The sequence below is a fragment of the Polyodon spathula genome, chromosome 4 (genome assembly GCF_017654505.1).
Source record: "Polyodon spathula isolate WHYD16114869_AA chromosome 4, ASM1765450v1, whole genome shotgun sequence".
Taxonomy (NCBI): Eukaryota; Metazoa; Chordata; class Actinopteri; order Acipenseriformes; family Polyodontidae; genus Polyodon; species Polyodon spathula.
The window spans coordinates 94,255,490-94,274,147 of record NC_054537.1 but is presented as its reverse complement, the minus strand read 5'-3'; the positions used below and the strand labels follow the sequence as shown (position 1 = coordinate 94,274,147).

The window sequence follows — 18,658 nt, the reverse complement described above, 5'->3', positions numbered from 1 at the left end:
CCAGAGACTCCGCGATGTGCTTACATCCTCGTCTGAAGAGTCCTGCTCGTACTCATCTCCCAGTGCAGCACTGTCTGGCTGCTTCTCCAGCTCTCCATTCCCCCCTCCTGCCTTCACCTTCTTTTTTGGGGTGGACTTCTGGCTCTAAAGAAGATAAAAAAAAAAAAAAAAAATTCAGCAAAAAATGCAAAAAATAACTCAGGTTTTGCATGTGTACATGGCTGAACATTTGGCTGTGGCTGGCACGTACAGTACAATGAATTAGGCTCCGGTGGAAGAATGGAGTTGTGTTAGAAAGCATTTCACAATGTTAACTGGTTCAGTCCGCTTACTGTATTAAATGGGGGGCTATAGATGAACTATCCAGATGAAGTGCTAGCCAACATCCGAATCCTTCCACTGTACAGTTCTGAAAAGTCTGACTGGATTGGAAGACTAAGCTAAGCATGGAGGGCTGTGTGTGGCTTAAGGCAGACAAACGTTAATTAACATTAACAATATACGCAAAATAACCAAGCAAGAGACCAGTGAAGCCCTATTGGCCAGTAAGAAGACAGTATATTAAAAGAAAGAGAAAAGGAGGTAATATTCCATATTTAAGATAAAATGGACCTTCTTTCAACTTCTTCGGGCACCCACAGCCACATATCTGCTGTGCACATTTCTCCTCTCCTACCAACTTATGGATGCAATTCTCTCGGTTCCCAGACATTTCTGAACTACTGTACATGCCTTTTGTGTACATGTATAGTGACATCTAAATTTATTTTATTATTTCCAGTGTGCTCTAAAATGTGAAACATGCTATCCATTCAGCTGTTCTGTTTTTTTGATAGAAAATGTAACTTTTTTATACTGTAATGTAAAGAATGAAGGAAAGAAAGCCTAAATGAAAACACATAATTTTTTCTTCTATATTTAAAATGTATAGATCAGTATATCTGAAAAGGTGAAACTTAAAAGTCAAGTAAACAAAACACATTTAAAACATTAAATCATCGATTTCTGATATCAAAGATTACATTTTTCATAACACTGAAGTTATTGTAATGAATGGAAAGGCGCTAAAGGAGTTTTGGAATTCAGTCAATCATCATCGAGAATTAATCTGACAAACTCACAGCACCCCTTTCGCAACTATAATTAGACCCTGCTGCTATAAGGGGTGTTTTTAACGATGAGCCTGTTCTCACTGTGCTTTCTTTGATTTGAACAGGAGCCTAGGAGAGCGGGGCGAGAAGGGTCTGCAGGATCACTTTCCTGTGTAGGCTCAGGGAAAAGAAAGAGCACCTTCCCGGAAATCCAAGCCCCCTGCTCTCCCACTCTGCAGAAGCACATTCAACGAGGGACTACAAAATGAAAACAGCTCCCTTTGCGACGATAACATTCGCACCGTGACAAATTAACATCTGTCTTGTGCAAAACCTAACAAAATACTTAATTCAAGCTACTTGTGAATAAATGAAGTGAGGAATGGATTTAAAAAAAAAAAAACCTGGAAGAGAACAGCGTTTCCTCTAATGGATTTGATTACCAGAACATGATGGGTTTAAGGGTGGAGGTTTATTTCCGAGTTTATTTTTCCCCCTTCTCTCAGTGGTAAACCTAGTCCTAAAACATTCGGAAAAAGTTACTTACCCTGTTATATCCCCCAAAAAAGATATATTTTCCATTGAATTGTGTGAAAGGCTAAACTTCAGCTGGACGACCTGTTTTGTTTCAATAAAAGCTACAGCTCTGTAGGTCTTGTTATTTCATTTCTTTATTATTATTATTATTATTATTATTATTAGGGCTGGGACAAACAAGATTTTCATGTTCGGATAAGACGTAACTCGTTAAAATAGAAAAATATCCCAGGAGTAAAGAATACGTGGTGTGGGCCTTACTTTACCCCAGTGAATTAACCGCCAAACAAAAAAGATGCCAAATAGCAGCTCAAGATAAACTTTGTTTTTTCCTGAAATGAACAGGTACATAAAGTTGACAGCACATTTTATTTAAAATAGAAAACAGTAAAGTACTGCATGCAGTCAATGCAATTATAGAAGGAATCTGGGAAAAAGACCTAGCAGTTTATGTTGACTCAGAAATGTCTTCATCTAGACAACGTGGGGAAATTATAAAAAAGGCCAACAAGATGCTCGGATATATAGTGAAAAGTGTTGAATTTAAAATCAAGGGAAGTAATGTTAAAACTGTACAATGCATTAGTAAGCCCTCATCTTGAATACTGTGTTCAGTTCTGGTCACCTTGCTACAAAAAGGATATTGCTGCTCTTGAAAGAGTGCAAAGATCGACCAGAATTATTCCAGGTTTAAAAGGCATGTCATATGCAGGCAGGCTAAAAGAATTGAATCTATTCAGCCTTGAACAAAGAAGAGTATGCGGTGACCTAATTCAAGCATACAAAATTCTAAAAGGTATTGACAAGGTTGACCCAAGGGACTTTTTAGACCTGAAAGGGGTCAAAAATGGAGATTAGATAAAGGGGCATTCAGCAAATATGAGGCACTTTTTTTTTTTTTTATTTACACAGAAAATTGTGAAGTTCTGGAATCAACTCCCCAGTAATGTTGTTGAAGCTGACAACCTGGAATCCTTCAAGAAGCTGCTTGATGAATTTCTGGGATCAATAAGCTACTAACAACCAAACGAGCAAGATGGGCCGAATGATCTCCTCTCGTTTGTAAACTTTCTTATGTTCTTATTTATTTTTTTACCTTTTTTCATTCCTTGCCATTTCTTCACTGTATAGTAATAACGTCAGGTTCATGTGTGCCTTTTTGTAGCGGAACAAGCAAATGAACAAAAATGTGGAAATGGCGTTGTAAAATGAAGGGGAAAAAACTCACCGTTCTGGTTCTAGTTTATTACACTCCACAAAGTCACAACAAAAAATATTTAATATATAAAATCTATATAAAAATCACTGCACATTCCCAGCAGGTTGGGCGCTGTTTAAGCGAGGCATTTCAGAATGACGTGCTTGCCTTTCTTCTGTCCAATGACATTCTGACTTTCTCTAAAACAGCACAACACATTTTTGTCCCAGATGGCTTTCCAGAGAGATCACTATGTGTGCGGGGGCATAATCTGGTTTGTTTACTTTTTTGCTGTCTAAAACATTATATATATATATATATATATATATATATATATATATATATATATATATATATATATATATATATATATATATATATATAAATAATGAGTGTATGGTGTGTCTAGTGAAAACTTTCCGGTAAAAGTTTAACAACGCGTTAAAGACCGGCTCCGCCATTATTACATTCCATCCAAACACATTTTTAGTAAATACAAACATCTGATTTTTGTATCTGAATACAAAAAATGTTTGTTTGAATAGTCAGATTTGTCCTAGCACTAATTGTTATTATTCATACCGAATAACCTGGTCTAATAATATTCATGAAAGAGACCTAGAAGCAGAAGACTGCAAACACAATGCTAAAGAAAAAAGCCTCAGTGCAGTTACCCAACTTAGTGTCCCAGTGCTAATAACAGACACATTGGATAGAGGTCTTATTCCTGATCCTCAGCCAGTACCGACTTACAAGTCTAATGAGTGCAGAAAAGTACAGGCAGAGCCTGCATGGTGTGCTAGACAGAATGGTGCAATATACATCCTGCAGACCACAAGATACGGCTGCCAAGAATCTTATCATATTGTTAAACAAAAACTACACAAACGACAGCGCTCTAAGGGTTATAGAAGGCCAGCTATTACAGCATAATGGGAAGAAAGTCGAAATATATACGACTCCATCCCAGAACTGCTCATCACAGTCTTAATAATGCCTTTTACTTCAATGTTGATTTCTGCCCTCTGGTGTCACTGCCTACTGCCCAGTAATGTTTCAGCACACACCAACTGCAAAGAGAAAATTGTTCAAACTGGAGAGTTAACTCTACTAAAAGTAGAGTAGTACACTATAATTTTCTAACAATGATTCATTTTTTATTGGAACAGAGATTTTGACTTTGAAAACCCGATCAAGATACATGATCAAACAATTACTGTGCATAGAAATCCTTTCATGAAAACACGGTTATTAGACGGGCTGTAAATGTTATTTTAGCCCACAAGAGGGCAGCTGTGTGCAAAGTGTACTATGAATTTAAACAGAGAGAATTAAAATACAAAACCTGCAAAGGAAATGAGACAACCCCTTCAAGTCAATGAATAAGTGAAATGGTTTGACCATGCTTTTATTTCCCCTGCTATTTCTGGAGGTTTGTGCAATCAGAGAACAATAAAATACATAAGGTCAGATTGCAAATGGTCAAACCAAGTTTTAACGAGATGCAAGAAGGATACACAATAGCGCCATCTGCTGACTAGGATGGATACCTGCTTTCAACTTTGTCAGAGAGACACTCTTCTCAGCTTTATGCCTCTTCTACCGTACATCGAGCCGCGCCGAGCCATACAGAGCCCTCACGGTGCAGTTCAGGAGAGCAGAGACGAGCCGTGCTACTGACGTCACACGCAACAGTTGTTGTTAACTCAGTTTGCCAAAAGATGCCCAAACAAATGGTGTTAAAGCACGACCAACGGTACAGCTCTACCTTCTATCACTATTTCGTAAATATATTTAGGAATTTCTTAATAAATCTACAAATTTTACTGATTATACAGACTTAATAAAGTTCAGTTGAAGGGGAAAAAATAAGGTTTTAAAAATATGATTTGCTGAACGAAACGAAAGCCATAGTTGTTTGCATGGTACAGCTGTATTCAGTTTTACTACATTTTTGTAAATAAGCTTAGAATGTTTTTTAACACATTTTTTTCTTTATATTAATATAATAAAAGTCAAGGATGACACACTTGGTATAATTGTGTGTGTTTGAGTGTGTGAGTTAAGTGTACCGTACCCATGGTTTATGCCTACTTGCTTCAAAGTGTCAGTCATTCCGTATAAACTTTCTCATTTCTGACACAAGACTGCCAATCTTCCTGAACACTTCTATCTGTACACAGAGAAACTAGAGCCTGCACTTGCTCAGCGTCCCAAGGCTGTACTTTTCTCTCATCACACTCGCTGACCGGCATGTTGTTTGTCTTTCTGGAGTGCACTAACTGATGCAACGTAATGACGAAAATCCTTAACCCTGCCCCTAGCTCAGCTCGGCTCGCAGCCGGATTCAATTGTCTTATGTGGCCGGAGTTTCACGGTTTGGTTCTCCACTGGTACGGGTATGGGCATTTTCCACTGGCACATCTGACCCATGAGGGCTCAGTATGATACGGGTACAGATGCTTTTCCACTGGCACATCAGACCCGTGAGGGCTTGGTACGGTACAGGTAAAGGTACTTCTCCACTGGCACATCCGACATGTGAGGGCTCGGTACGGTATGGGTGCTTCTCCACTGGCACATCCGACACGAGGGCTCAGTACAGTACTTTGTACAGGTGCTTCTCAACTGGCACATCTGGCCCGTGAGGGATCGGTATGGTTCCGGTGCTTCTCCACTGGCACATCCGACCCGTGAGGGATCGGTATGGTACCGGTGCTTCTCCACTGGCACATCCGACCCGTGAGGGCTCGGTATGGTACAGGTACGTGTGGGTTTTCCACTGGCTATTTGTAAAGCTGACCGAGAACCAAACCGTGAAACTCCGGCCTTGAAAGACATCTGAATCCGGCTGTGAGCCGAGCCGAGCCAGGGGCGGGGTTAAGGATTTTTGTCATTACGTTGCATCAGTCAGTACACTCCAGAAACACAAACAAACAACATGCCAGGAGCGAGGGTGATGAGAGAAAAGTACAGCCTCGGGACGCTGAGGAAGTGCAGGCTCTTGTGTTCAAGAAGATCTGGAGTTGTGCGTCACAAATGAGAACGTACACTTAACTCACACACTCAGAAACATAAAAATCTACCAAATGTATCACCCTTGGCCTTTATTATATTAATATAAAGAAGAAAATGCAGAAAATAAAACAATTCTAAACTTATTTACAAAATTATAATAAAACAAAATCCAGCTGTACCATACATAACACTACAGCTAGTGTTGCGCTTGCGCTTTCTCTTTTTATTAAAAGCACCCAAACAAAAAACTAGAAAAAAACAACAACTATCCTTAAAATGGGATATCTTTGTCAAATTATATTTTTAAAACCTTCTTTCTCCCCCTTCAACACAATGAATTCAACTGTATTAAGTCAATATAAAATCAGTAAAATTTGTGAATTATATAGAAATTCCTAAATATATTGTAGCGTTCTCGGTTAACGCAGGGAGGCGCATCACACAGGGCGAGGCAATCCACACACAGGCGGAGGACGGGCACGAACCCGGGACCCCTCGTACTAAAGCATAGCGATACCGCTGTACAAGGAACTGGCTCCCTTGCAAGAAGCGTATATCGGGCTTATGTCTTTGTGTGTGATTACATCACCTACCAGCCCTGCTGCTGTCTTCACCGTGCACGCTACAATATTTACAAACCATAGAATACAAGAAAAAGCTGCACCATTGGTCTACTAATTTTTGAACACCATTTGTTTGCACATCTTTTGACAATCTGAGTTAATTAATAACAACTGTCTTTCGTGGCATTTGACATCAGTAGCACGTCTCAGCTCAGCGGTAGAAAAACAACCCAGTCTCTCCAGGGGAAGTCAGAAAGCAGTCGGCACAGTGCACAAACAAACTAGATGCTGATTAAAAGCCTGGTGTATTAATACAAAAATAAAGTAAAAAAAAAGTAAATGTCTAGAAATAATACAAATATTTAATTTCAACTTTTTGTAGTATATTTATATTTAAGCAGTGCGATGAGTTAACACAAGAAGGTTGGTTTGATCTGCAATAACGGCACTCTCCTGTCTGAAGCGCAGTAAGGGCAGGTCCAAAATAGGTTGTTTTACATCTAAACAGACAATTACCCATCTTGGCAACAGGCAGGAATAGAATCTAGACATATTAAGGAACAAAATTATACCAAAAAACCTGACAGGGGTGCAGCCAACTCAAAAACTATGGGCAATCTAAGTTGTGGCTCAAGGACTACAGCATTCTATGCAAACACAGACTGCAGTCACTGCGTTGCATGTGCCCCTGTATTGCTTATTAAAATGGAAGTGCAGGGAATGATTTACGGAATGCTAAGAGGTTCAAGACAGAGGAGTGCGATTAACATGTGATAAAACAATGTATCTGCAAAGAAATTAATGCGTTAAATCGCAGAAGTTAACTGTGATTAATTGACAGGCCTTATTAAAACAGCTTTGTGTGAATGCCAATTTCTCCTAAGCATGGTGCTGTGTTTACATTTTCAATGCAATTCTGGCATTTAGCATAATCTTTCCTTTCCAGTTGGGTACAGTAGCAGCAAGTTACACCTAACAGGTTCTGTGGGGTCACCTATTTGTTTTCACGAGAGAGACTATGTTTGCGTTCAAATTGCCCCAGAGCTAAGAGTGCAGGCTACCTGCGGCAGTATGATCCAGCAGACACAAACAGACTTTGTAGTTACTGTCTGAACTAGCATTCTTAACATTGACACAGTAACAAAACTAACTTGTTCATTTAAACACCTAGACCAGGTGATGCCGTTTTAAAAGGTGCTGTGTTCGAGCTGAATGGAGGATCTAGAGGTTATGGTTGTGTTTTTCTTCTTCATATATTACTGAATTATATCGAGAGCAGTAATTTGGATCTAATGAGCAAGATACTCTGCCTTAGATGCCACAACGTAATGATGAAAATCATTAACCCCGCCCCTGGTCTGCCTGGCTGCCAACCAGATTCAGATGTGTTGTGAGGCCGGAGTTTCACGTGCCAGTGGAAAAGGAATATTAACGTGGACAATTGTGGTTTGTGTTAATAAGGAACTTACCTTCGACTGCTGTTTGCTCAGCTTCCCTTTAGCATCTTGTCCCTGAGGTGCTGTTTCAATACCACTCTTCACTTCAGCACTCGAGTTCATTTCTGCCTCTTCCTCATCCTCCTCCTCCTCACTGTCACTCCCCGAGTCCTCCAGGCCAGAGTAGATGCTCTCCTCGCTGTCTGTCAGGTCCTCATCATCCTCTACATCTGGACCAGCCTCATCATTAAACAGGAGGAGCTAGAATGAAAGGCAGGAACAACTTAAGCGGCAGAGTTGTGGATGTCACCCTTCTGTTTAAAATATTATAATAAAACATTATTCATAGAGACACGTAATGTCTTGTTCTGATTTTCTTGGGAACAAATATTCAAACAAACACTTAATAAATGTAACAAAACAGCAAAAAAATATATAATTTTCCTACATTGCCACACATAACAGAATTGTATATATAACTATTAAAAATGTCTGCAGATGTCTGAATTGAATAACACCTGTGGCACAGGACAGTTGTTCCCTAGTCTAGTTTTACTACCGAAAGATTAATTTACTGTTTACTGTTTTTAAATTCAGAATGAAAGGATATTAGATGGTTTGTTTGCATTTTGAAACATAAGAAATCCGTGTTGGTCACAGCATTAACCCAAGCCTGACATGTGGTCTGAGTGTCTGACATACAGACAGATGCATTCATATAGTCCCAGATTCCAGGACTTGTGAGATCATTTCGACACCCCATCGGTTTGTTTGTATGAGACTGACATTTTTCAGCACAGATGATTCACGTGTATATTTGGATCTGGAGGCGCTCTGTCTCTTCCATCTGTCCGTCTATCAGAGTGATGATCATTTTTAAAACTGAGACACATGTTGGAGCTACAGCTGCGGTGGGTGATACCTGCATGTCACCGACATCCAGTAACTTGAAGATTAAATTTAAACAACACGTCATGGTCTAGAATTCTGATGCTTTCAGATTATCTTAGGGATTCGCTTAGCGTTGCCATCTGCCCGTTTTCCCTCGATCGACCAGGGCCCAGGAATTCTACATACCTTCACAGGACACTACCTCCCAGCACCATACACTGAGCACAAGTTAGATAAATCTGGTTATAATATCACTGCAACAGACGCGCAACATGAATTGGTTGGCAATACTATGGTAGTGATATTATCAGTGTTGCCTATTGGATAAATACAGGATTCGAAAAGAGTACACTTTTCACATCCCCTCCCCCAACCATTTGCAGTTTTTTGTACCTCATATGTGGCAACCCTACATTATCCAGTCATGTCAAAACTGGCCACGCATATTATAATACTTTTTTGCCTTATCGGCGATGCGATAAGTATCGCATTTATATGGCTGCTTTAACACAATCACGTCATTACCGGCAAGACTGAGATCTGATGGATCCAAAGACAACGGCAACTTACCAAAAAATGCAAAACTGTACTAAAATATTTTCACTGTACCAGTGATTAAGAATACTAACCTGTTCAATGTCTTGAACTGCTTCTTCCTCCGGGGCCGGTCTTTTTAATTTGTCGGTTGTTTTACTTTTCGCTTTGCCACTCATGCTGCCGTTTCGATCTGTTTTAGATGCCAACATGTTTGCAGTAAAACCATGTGGGACACACGCTGGTCACAGTTCACAAGTCACAGGTCGACTTTGAAAAGTACAAGATTTTTTTTTTAAATAAAGTTTATTTTATTTTATTTAAGCTTAAATAAATAGCTACTTCAAAATGTATGCATTTAATAATATATGCATTAAAATATACTCGTACTTTAAACGGGGTAAGGGTCAAAGGTTAGCAATGTGTACGTTTTAAAAAATATAGTTTTTTTTTTTTGTTGGAAACCTCAGTGTGTTTTATTGTTTTAAATTTAATTTTAAACGTGAAAAAATAAGATAAGATATAAGATAAGATATTTTTGCTAATAAAAAATGGTTTATTTTCAGTCGTTCGCACTGATGTCACAAGATGGCGACTACCATGCTACGGTGTAATGTTGTCTCTACGCAGTTTGTAAAAATGTTTGATTAGTTATAATTCAGATTTGGATAGACGCCGATAAGAAATCGCGTTATTGAAACAAAAAGGAAAAGGGAAGATTGATTTATTGAGTGCGGGATCAGTGTATTCTAATATCTGTTTATGTGTTATTATTGTGATCCTGATTTGAATAAGAAATTGGGAATTATTATTATTATTGTTATTATTATTTCAATTAAATGGAAATGGATTTGCATAGCGGCGGCGTAGGATCTGTTTCTGGAGGGATTTTGGGCAGTGGTAGCAATGTCCCTGCCTTCCTAACAAAGCTTTGGACTTTGGTGGAAGATCCAGACACTGATCCACTGATCTGTTGGAGTCCGGTGAGTAAACGAGGCCGACCGACCTCGTGAGTTGCTTTACTGGTATAGTAGTTACTGTTCACATTAAAATGTTTTTACAACTGGGCCATTCAGGTCATTTTTTCAGGTTTAAACGGGATATCATGCATTAACTGAAATACTGTTATTATTATTATTATTATTATTATTATTATTATTATTATTATTATTATTATTAAGCTATCAAGCTATCATTGCAGGAGACTACACTTTGGTTATACCCACTTGTTGCCAAAGAGTAGCTGAGGATTCAGAGATTGAGACAAAATTGCAAAAGGAGGTGTGGCTGCAGCGACACTAGATAAGGCAATGCCAGTACACTCTGTAATCTGACAGCAAGCCGTGTCACTTAAGGTTTCAGCGATTATACATTCATTTAAAAGATCTCTCGAATTGTTTATTTACCGTAATAAAAAAATATTCTAACCGAATGTACCCCTTCGGGCCTAGTCCATGTCTTTTGGAAAACTCCACAAAATACTGCCCTAACCGTGTGCCTACAGAATTAGAGTACCACCGGATAAAAATAGCCTAATGTTCGTCTAAACAGGCTGACGATATTTTAACCAAACCTCTAATATTTCCTTCTCACCGGGGCATGCATTCCCTCAGGGAGAGAAAGAAAACCGTTTTTATTCAGTTATTTTTATTTGCTCTTAAACTCTGAGAGTCTAGCATTTAAAGATCATCACTATAACCGTGGCCGCTTTCCATTGCCTAGTTTATCATGACTAGATCTTGAGGAACTGGCACACCCACAATTCATGGAAGTCTGCATCACCCCTAATAGACTGAAAGCCACCAGGGAGATAGAAGGTCAGAACAGCTGGGTTCAGGTAGGCAGAAGCAGGGAAAAAAAGAAACTTCGTCAAACACAACCACCAGAAATCAAAACAACCAACAGATTTGAGTCACTTCAGAATTGTGATGAGCAGAACCAACAACAAGAGAATGAAAGGAACAACATCCAGGACCCCATTGACAGTGGTGACCAGACAGCAAAAAGAAGGGAGGTCATGATTGTTGGGGACTCCATATTGAGAAACACAGCAAGTTCAGTTCGCAGTTTGGACCCCCTTACTACAACAGTGTGCTGCCTTCCGGGAGCCTCGGTCAAGCACATCACTGAAAACGTGGACAGGCTCCTAGAACGAACAGGAGACGACCCGGTAGTAGTCGTCCACATCGGTACAAACAACATTGGAAGAGACAGACCAAAATCCCTGCAAAACAAATTCAGAGAGCTAGGAAGGAAATTAAAAGAGAAAACCAAAACTGTGGTATTTTCTGGTATACTACCCGCACCTTGCAAAGGACCATATGGACAGCTGGAAATAATAAATCAAAACGCAATGGTTGAAGACGTGGTGCACACGGGAAGGCTTCACCTATCTTGATCATTGGACCACTTTCTACAACGAGGACTATCTGTATAGACGGGATGGACTGCATTTAAATAACAAGGGAACTAGTCTACTTGGAGAAAAGATCCTCGAGCAGGTTCGGAAGCATTTAAACTAGAAAGGAAGGGGGGAGAAATCAACAAAAAAACAGAAGGGAGACCGCATCAAAACAAGAACAACAACTCAGGTAAGACAACCATTAAATGTATTTATCTAAATGCTAGAAGTATCAGAAACAAAATTCTAGAACTTGAAGCTACTGCACTAACAGGTAACTATGATGTGATAGGTGTTACAGAAACGTGGTTATCTGAGAGTGATGGGGACGAATATAATATTTGTGGGTATACACTGTATAGGAAAGACAGGCAGGACAGAAGAGGTGGAGGGGTAGCGCTATACATAAGAAACAGTCTTGAAGCCCAGGTGTTAAACCTGGACAAAGAAAATAAAACCGAATCAATATGGGTCAGAATAACAGACAAAAATTCAAAAGGCATAATAATAGGAGCATGCTATAGACCGCCAGATTCAGACGGTGAGCACAATAATCTGTTATACAATGACATTAGAAATGCATGTAGCAAAGGAGAAGCCATACTAATGGGGGATTTCAACTTCCCCCAAATAAAATGGGAAAACCCGGTGGGTAGCGCGAAGGATGAAATAGAAATGGTGGAAATGACAAATGACTGCTTCCTAACACAATTTGTGAAGGCACCCACTAGAGGGGAGGCATGCCTTGATTTAGTCTTTTCAAATAACGAAGATAGAATAACTAAAACAGAGGTCAGAGAACCACTGGCAAACTCAGACCACAACATGGTCTCATTTGAAGTGTTTTTTAAATCCTCAAAAGTAAAGACTAAAGCTAAGGTTTACAATTTTAGAAAAGCAAACTATGAAGGCATGAAACAGAGACTAACAGAAGTAGATTGGAGTAAAATAGAGAAAACACCCACAGAAGAAGGATGGTTGTTCTTCAAAAACGTAGTACTAGAGGCGCAAAACAATTATATCCCTAAAGTAGACAAATCTAAATGTAAAACTAAATTGCCAAAATGGTTTAATAGATCAATTAAAAAAAATATTCAGCGAAAAAAGGCACTTTACAGAGCATTAAAAAAGGACCAAAAAGAAAGTACACAGAAAGAGTACACAGAACTGCAAATGCAAGTCAAAAAGGAAGTTAGAAAGGCCAAGAGAGAAATAGAAATGAACATTGCTAAGGGAGCTAAAACCAATTCCAAAATGTTTTTCCAATATTACAACAGCAAGAGAACATTCAAAGAGGAGATTAAATGTTTAAGAGATACAAATGGCAAAATCGTAGAGGAAGAAAAAAAAATAGCAAATATGTTAAATGATTACTTTTCACAAGTTTTTACAAAGGAAGATACTGACAACATGCCCCACATGTCATCCAGTTCCTATCCAGTTTTAAATAACTTTAGCATAACTGAGGCAGAAGTGTTAAAGGGACTAGGAGCTCTTAAAATAAACAAATCCCCTGGGCCGGATGAGATCCTCCCAGTAGTACTCAAAGAAATGAAAGAAGTAATTTACAAACCGCTAACCAAGATCATGCAGCAGTCTCTTGACACAGGGGTGGTACCGACAGACTGGAAAATTGCAAACGTAATACCGATCCACAAAAAGGGAAACAAAACTGAACCAGGTAACTACAGACCAGTAAGCCTGACTTCTATTATATGCAAACTTATGGAAACTATAATAAGAGCCAAAATGGAAAATTACCTATATGGTAACAGGGTACTGGGAGACAGTCAACATGGTTTTAGGAAAGGGAGATCGTGTCTAACTAACTTGCTTGATTTTTTTGAGGATGCAACATCGATAATGGATAATTGCAAAGCATATGACATGGTTTATTTAGATTTCCAGAAAGCTTTTGACAAAGTCCCGCACAAAAGATTAATTCTCAAACTGAACGCAGTTGGGATTCAAGGAAACACATGTACATGGATTAGGGAGTGGTTAACATGTAGAAAACAGAAAGTACTGATTAGAGGAAAAACCTCAGAATGGAGTGTGGTAACCAGCGGTGTACCACAGGGATCAGTATTAGGTCCTCTGCTATTCCTAATCTACATTAATGATTTAGATTCTGGTATAGTAAGCAAACTTGTTAAATTTGCAGACGACACAAAAGTAGGAGGAGTGGCAAACACTGTTGCAGCAGCAAAGGTCATTCAAAATGATCTAGACAAGATTCAGAACTGGGCAGACACATGGCAAATGACATTTAATAGAGAAAAGTGTAAGGTATTGCACGCAGGAAATAAAAATGTACATTATAAATATCATATGGGAGATATTGAAATTGGAGAAGGAATCTATGAAAAAGACCTAGGAGTTTTTGTTGACTCAGAAATGTCTTCATCTAGACAATGTGGGGAAGCTATAAAAAAGGCTAACAAGATACTCGGATACATTGTGAAAAGTGTTGAATTTAAATCAAGGGAAGTAATGTTAAAACTGTACAATGCACTTGTAAGACCTCATCTTGAATATTGTGTGCAGTTCTGGTCACCTCGCTATAAAAAAGATATTGCTGCTCTAGAAAGAGTGCAAAGAAGAGCGACCAGAATTATTCCGGGCTTAAAAGGCATGTCATATGCAGACAGGCTAAAAGAATTGAATCTGTTCAGTCTTGAACAAAGAAGACTACGTGGCGACCTAATTCAAGCATTCAAAATTCTAAAAGGTATTGACAGTGTCGACGCAAGGGACTTTTTCAGCCTGAAAAAAGAAACAAGGACCAGGGGTCACAAATGGAGTTTAGAAAAAGGGGCATTCAGAACAGAAAATAGGAGACACTTTTTTACACAGAGAATTGTGAGGGTCTGGAATCAACTCCCCAGAAATGTTGTTGAAGCTGACACCCTGGGATCCTTCAAGAAGCTGCTTGATGAGATTTTGGGATCAATAAGCTACTAACAACCAAACGAGCAAGATGGGCCGAATGGCCTCCTCTCGTTTGTAAACTTTCTTATGTTCTTATGTTCTTAGTGCGAGCAGTCGGTGGCTAAACATCTACTACTACCTGCTCAAGTGCACTAGCATAAAAGTATCCCATGCCTCTGAATGTTATTCCCATCTCACTCGTGATAAAGAACAGTACTACTGTATTCAATTTCAGACCTTGTGATAGTCACAGCACATAGCAGTACTGTATATGTAATAATATAGATTACAGTAAACTTATCCTGGTAAGTTCAAGAGCTAACAATTAACAACGTATGCGCCTGTGTGCCTAATATTAAACTACTGTACCAGTGCCACAATGGGATTACTACAGCCACAGTTCTGGCTCACACAAGCTTAACTGTCAATAACCTGATCATTTTGTCAGGATCTACAGCATTTGGGTCATGTTGCTGGGTAAAAACACAAAACCACTGTTCTAACTAATTTTTTTATTCGGTACTCTGTCGTTTTGAGTGTTAAACGCAAGCTTTCAGACTCTTGACTGACCTCTCCTTGACCTAGAAGAGTGTACATGGAGAAAGTAAAAGTAGAGGTCAAAGTTATCAATCTTTGAAATATTAAAACATCACAGCTATACTGCTTCACTGATTACACAATAGCTGTACATCTCTATGAATTCTTCTTACCACTCTCCCAAGCCATTGGTTTGTGAACATTCAGACTGAACCCGCCCCTGGGATCTGTAACAGACAGCAGTTGGTTAGAAAGCAAAGTAAACTTATAGGATCATAAGAAACATAGTTTACAAACGAGAGGATGTCATTCGGCCCATCTTGCTCGTTTGGTTGTTAGTAGCTTATTGATCCCAGAATCTCATCAAGCAGCTTCTTGAAGGATCCCAGGGTGTCAGCTTCAACAACATTACTGGGGAGTTGGTTCTGCACTCCATCAATTCTCTGTGTAAAAAAAGTGCCTCCTATTTTCTGTTCTGGCTGTCCCTTTATCTAATCTCCATTTGTGATCCCTGGTCCTTGTTTCTTTTTTCAGGTTGAAAAAGTCCCCTGGGTCGACATTGTCAATACCTTTTAGAATTTCGAATGCTTGAATCGGATCAATGTGTAGTCGTCTTTTGTTCAAGACTGAAATAGATTAAATTTAAGCCTGTCTGCATATAACATGTCTTTTAAACCAGGAATAATTCTGGTTGCTGGTCTTTGCACTCTTTCTAGAGCAGTAATATCCTTTTTGTAGCGAGGTGACCAGAACTGAACACAATATTCTAGATGAGGTCTTACTAATGCATTGTAAAGTTTTAACATTACATCCCTTGAAGAGATTTCTGAGGCAACATAAACTCCTAGGTCTTTTTCATAGATTCCTTCTTCAATTTCAGTATCTCCCATGTGATATTTATAAATGCACATTTTTATTTCCTGCGTGCAGTACCTTAAACTTTTTTCTCTATTAAATGAAATTTGCAGTCTCTGCCCAGTTCTGAATGCTGTCTAGATCATTTTGAATTACCTTTGCTGCTGCTGTAACAGTGTTTGCCACTCCTCCAGTCTTTGTGTTGTCTGCAAATTTAACAGGTTTGCTTACTATACCAGAATCTAAGTCATTAACCCTTTGTAGTCCATTTATTCAGAGCTTGTCAGACGCGTCGGGTCCAATTTATTTTTGCACGCGCTGTTTAAATTTTTTTTTTTTTTTTGGAGTAAAACAGGTTTAAAAGGCATTGAATCGCAAAAGGACACTCAGTACTTTATCTACAGCCAAGCCCCACCCCTTGTTTGCTGTATTTTTCACATACCTCTTTTTAGATGTGCATAATGATAAATCCTCTCCTGATCACTCGTTTTATCACCAAACTTCTCAGTTAATGCTATCCAAGTCATTATTGTATTGCTATATTGATCTCAAAGTTCTGAAAATGTCTGTGATATTCTTTGAGCGCTGGATGCAGAAGCAGCTACCTCCTTTTTATCCGTGTTGTCTCTGTAATGCATGGGGCCCCTTTTTTTCAGTTTCATTCGGCCATTGAAAGGTTTTCTCGGATTTTTCTGGAGAAAAGTGACTAGCAACCAGTGCTTTACGTCTTTTTGACTGGAAAGGGAAAATTGTAATGTTGGACCTCGTCCGACATAGTACTGCAAAGGATTAATGTAGTTTAGGAAGAACAGAGGACCTAATACTGATCACTGTGGAACTCCACTGATTATCTCACTGTATTTTGAGGTTTCTCTTCTAATTGGGACTTTCTTTTTTCTACATGTTAACCACTCCCTAATACATATTTTCTACGTGTTAACCACTCCCAAAATACATGTACATGCATTTCCTTGAATCCCTACTGTGTTCAGTTTGAGAATTGTTCTTTTATGTTGGACTTTGTCAAAAGCTTTCTTGAAATCAAAATAAACCATGTCTTACGCTTTGCAGTTATACATTGTCGCTGTTGCATCCTCAAAAAAAAAAAACAAGCAGGTTTAGTTAGATATGATCTCCCTTTCCGAACACCATGCTGACTGTCTCCCAGGATACTGGTACCATATAGGTAATTTTCCATTTTGGATCTTATTATAGTTTCAATAAGTTTACGAATAATAGAAGTCAGGCTTATTGGTCTGTAGTTACCTGGTTTGGTTTTGTTTCGCTTTTTGTGGATCGGTGTTAGATTTACAATTCTCCAGTCTGTCAGTACAACCCCTGTGTCAAGAGACTGTTGTTTGATCTTAGTTATCAGTTTGTAAATAACCTTTCTTTTTTTGAGTACTATTGGGAGGATCTCATCCAGCCCAGGGGATTTGTTTATTTTATGAGCTCCTAGTCCCTTTAACACTTCTGCCTCTGTTATGCTAAAGTTATTTAAAACTGGATAGGAACAGGTCAAAATGTTGGGAATGTTGTCCGTATCCCTCTTTTTTTGTAAAAACTTGTGAAAAGTAATCATTTAATATATTTGTTATTTTTTGTCGCTTCACCTATGATGTTGCTCTTTGGATCTCTTAGGCATTTTACTTCCTCCTTGAATGTTCTTTTGCTATTATAATATTGGAAACATTTTTTGGAATTGGTTTTAGCACCCTTGGCAATGTTAATTTCTAGCTCTGTTGGCCTTTCTAAGTTCCTTTCTGACTTGCGTTTGCAGTTCCAAGTACTCTTTCTGTGTACTTTGTTTTTGGTCCCTTTTTAAACGCTATGTAAAGAGCCTTTTTTCTCTGCATTTTTTTAAATTGATCTATTAACAATTTTGATTTGTCTACTTCTGGGATTTAAATGTTTTGCGCCTCTTCTATCCTGCATATCTTTCAAGTGTATACCCACTAATATTATATTCATCTCCATTACTCTCGGATAACCAAGTTTTTGTAACACCTGTCACATCATAGTTACTTGATCGTGCACTAGCTTCAACTTCTAACATTTTGTTTTTGAGACTTCTAGCATATAAATAAATACGTTTAATGGTTATCTTTCCTGAGTTGTTGCCCTTGTTTTGATGTGGTCTCCTTTTTGGTTGGTTTCTCCCCCCTTCCTTTTCTCTGAGTAGATTGGTTCCCTTTTTATTTAAGAGTAGTCCGTCCCTCCTATACAGGTAGTCCTCGTTGTAGATTGTGGTCCAGTGTTCAAGGAAGGTGAAGCCTTTGTGTGTGCACCACGATTTCAGCCATGCATTTTAGATGATTTATTTCCAGCTGCGAATATGCTCATTTGCAAGATGCCAGCAGTATCCTGGAAAATACCACAGTTTTGGTCTTGTCTTTTAATTTCCTTCCTAGCTCTCTGAATTTGTTTTTTAGGTATTTTGGCCTGTCTCTTCCAATGTTGTTTGTACCGATGTGGATGACTACTACCGGGTCATCTCCTGTTCATTCTTGGAGCCTGTCCACGTTATCAGTGATGTGCTTAAGAAAGGCGCATGGAAGGCAGCACACTGTTGTTGTGAGGAGGTCCAGACTGCGCACTGAACTTGCTGTGTTTCTCAATATGGAGTCCCCAACAATCAAACCCTCTTTTTTTTTTTAACTGCCTGG

The 18,658-nt window shown here is 38.9% G+C and overlaps 2 protein-coding genes across 5 annotated transcripts in view; one reads left to right on the top strand and one right to left on the bottom strand.

Moving 5' to 3' along the window:
* Window positions 1–9,518, bottom strand: part of bop1 (BOP1 ribosomal biogenesis factor) — an 80,356-nt gene extending 70,838 nt beyond the window's left edge. The window contains exons 1-3 of the mRNA XM_041249153.1: window positions 9,364–9,518; window positions 7,877–8,104; window positions 25–144 (exon numbers count right to left, since the gene is read on the bottom strand). Coding sequence (XP_041105087.1) covers window positions 25–144; window positions 7,877–8,104; window positions 9,364–9,480 — 465 coding nt within the window. The 5' untranslated portion in view covers window positions 9,481–9,518. The remainder of the gene's footprint in view (window positions 1–24; window positions 145–7,876; window positions 8,105–9,363) is intronic.
* A 314-nt stretch (window positions 9,519–9,832) lies between these two features.
* The window catches only part of hsf1 (heat shock transcription factor 1), a 34,166-nt gene continuing 25,340 nt past the window's right edge, over window positions 9,833–18,658 (top strand). For 2 of the 4 annotated variants that reach the window (XM_041249152.1, XM_041249150.1), the window contains exon 1: window positions 9,833–10,251. In XM_041249152.1, coding sequence (XP_041105086.1) covers window positions 10,108–10,251 — 144 coding nt within the window. In that variant the 5' untranslated portion in view covers window positions 9,833–10,107. The remainder of the gene's footprint in view (window positions 10,252–18,658) is intronic. The other 2 variants (XM_041249151.1, XM_041249149.1) reach the window with 1 other exon arrangement.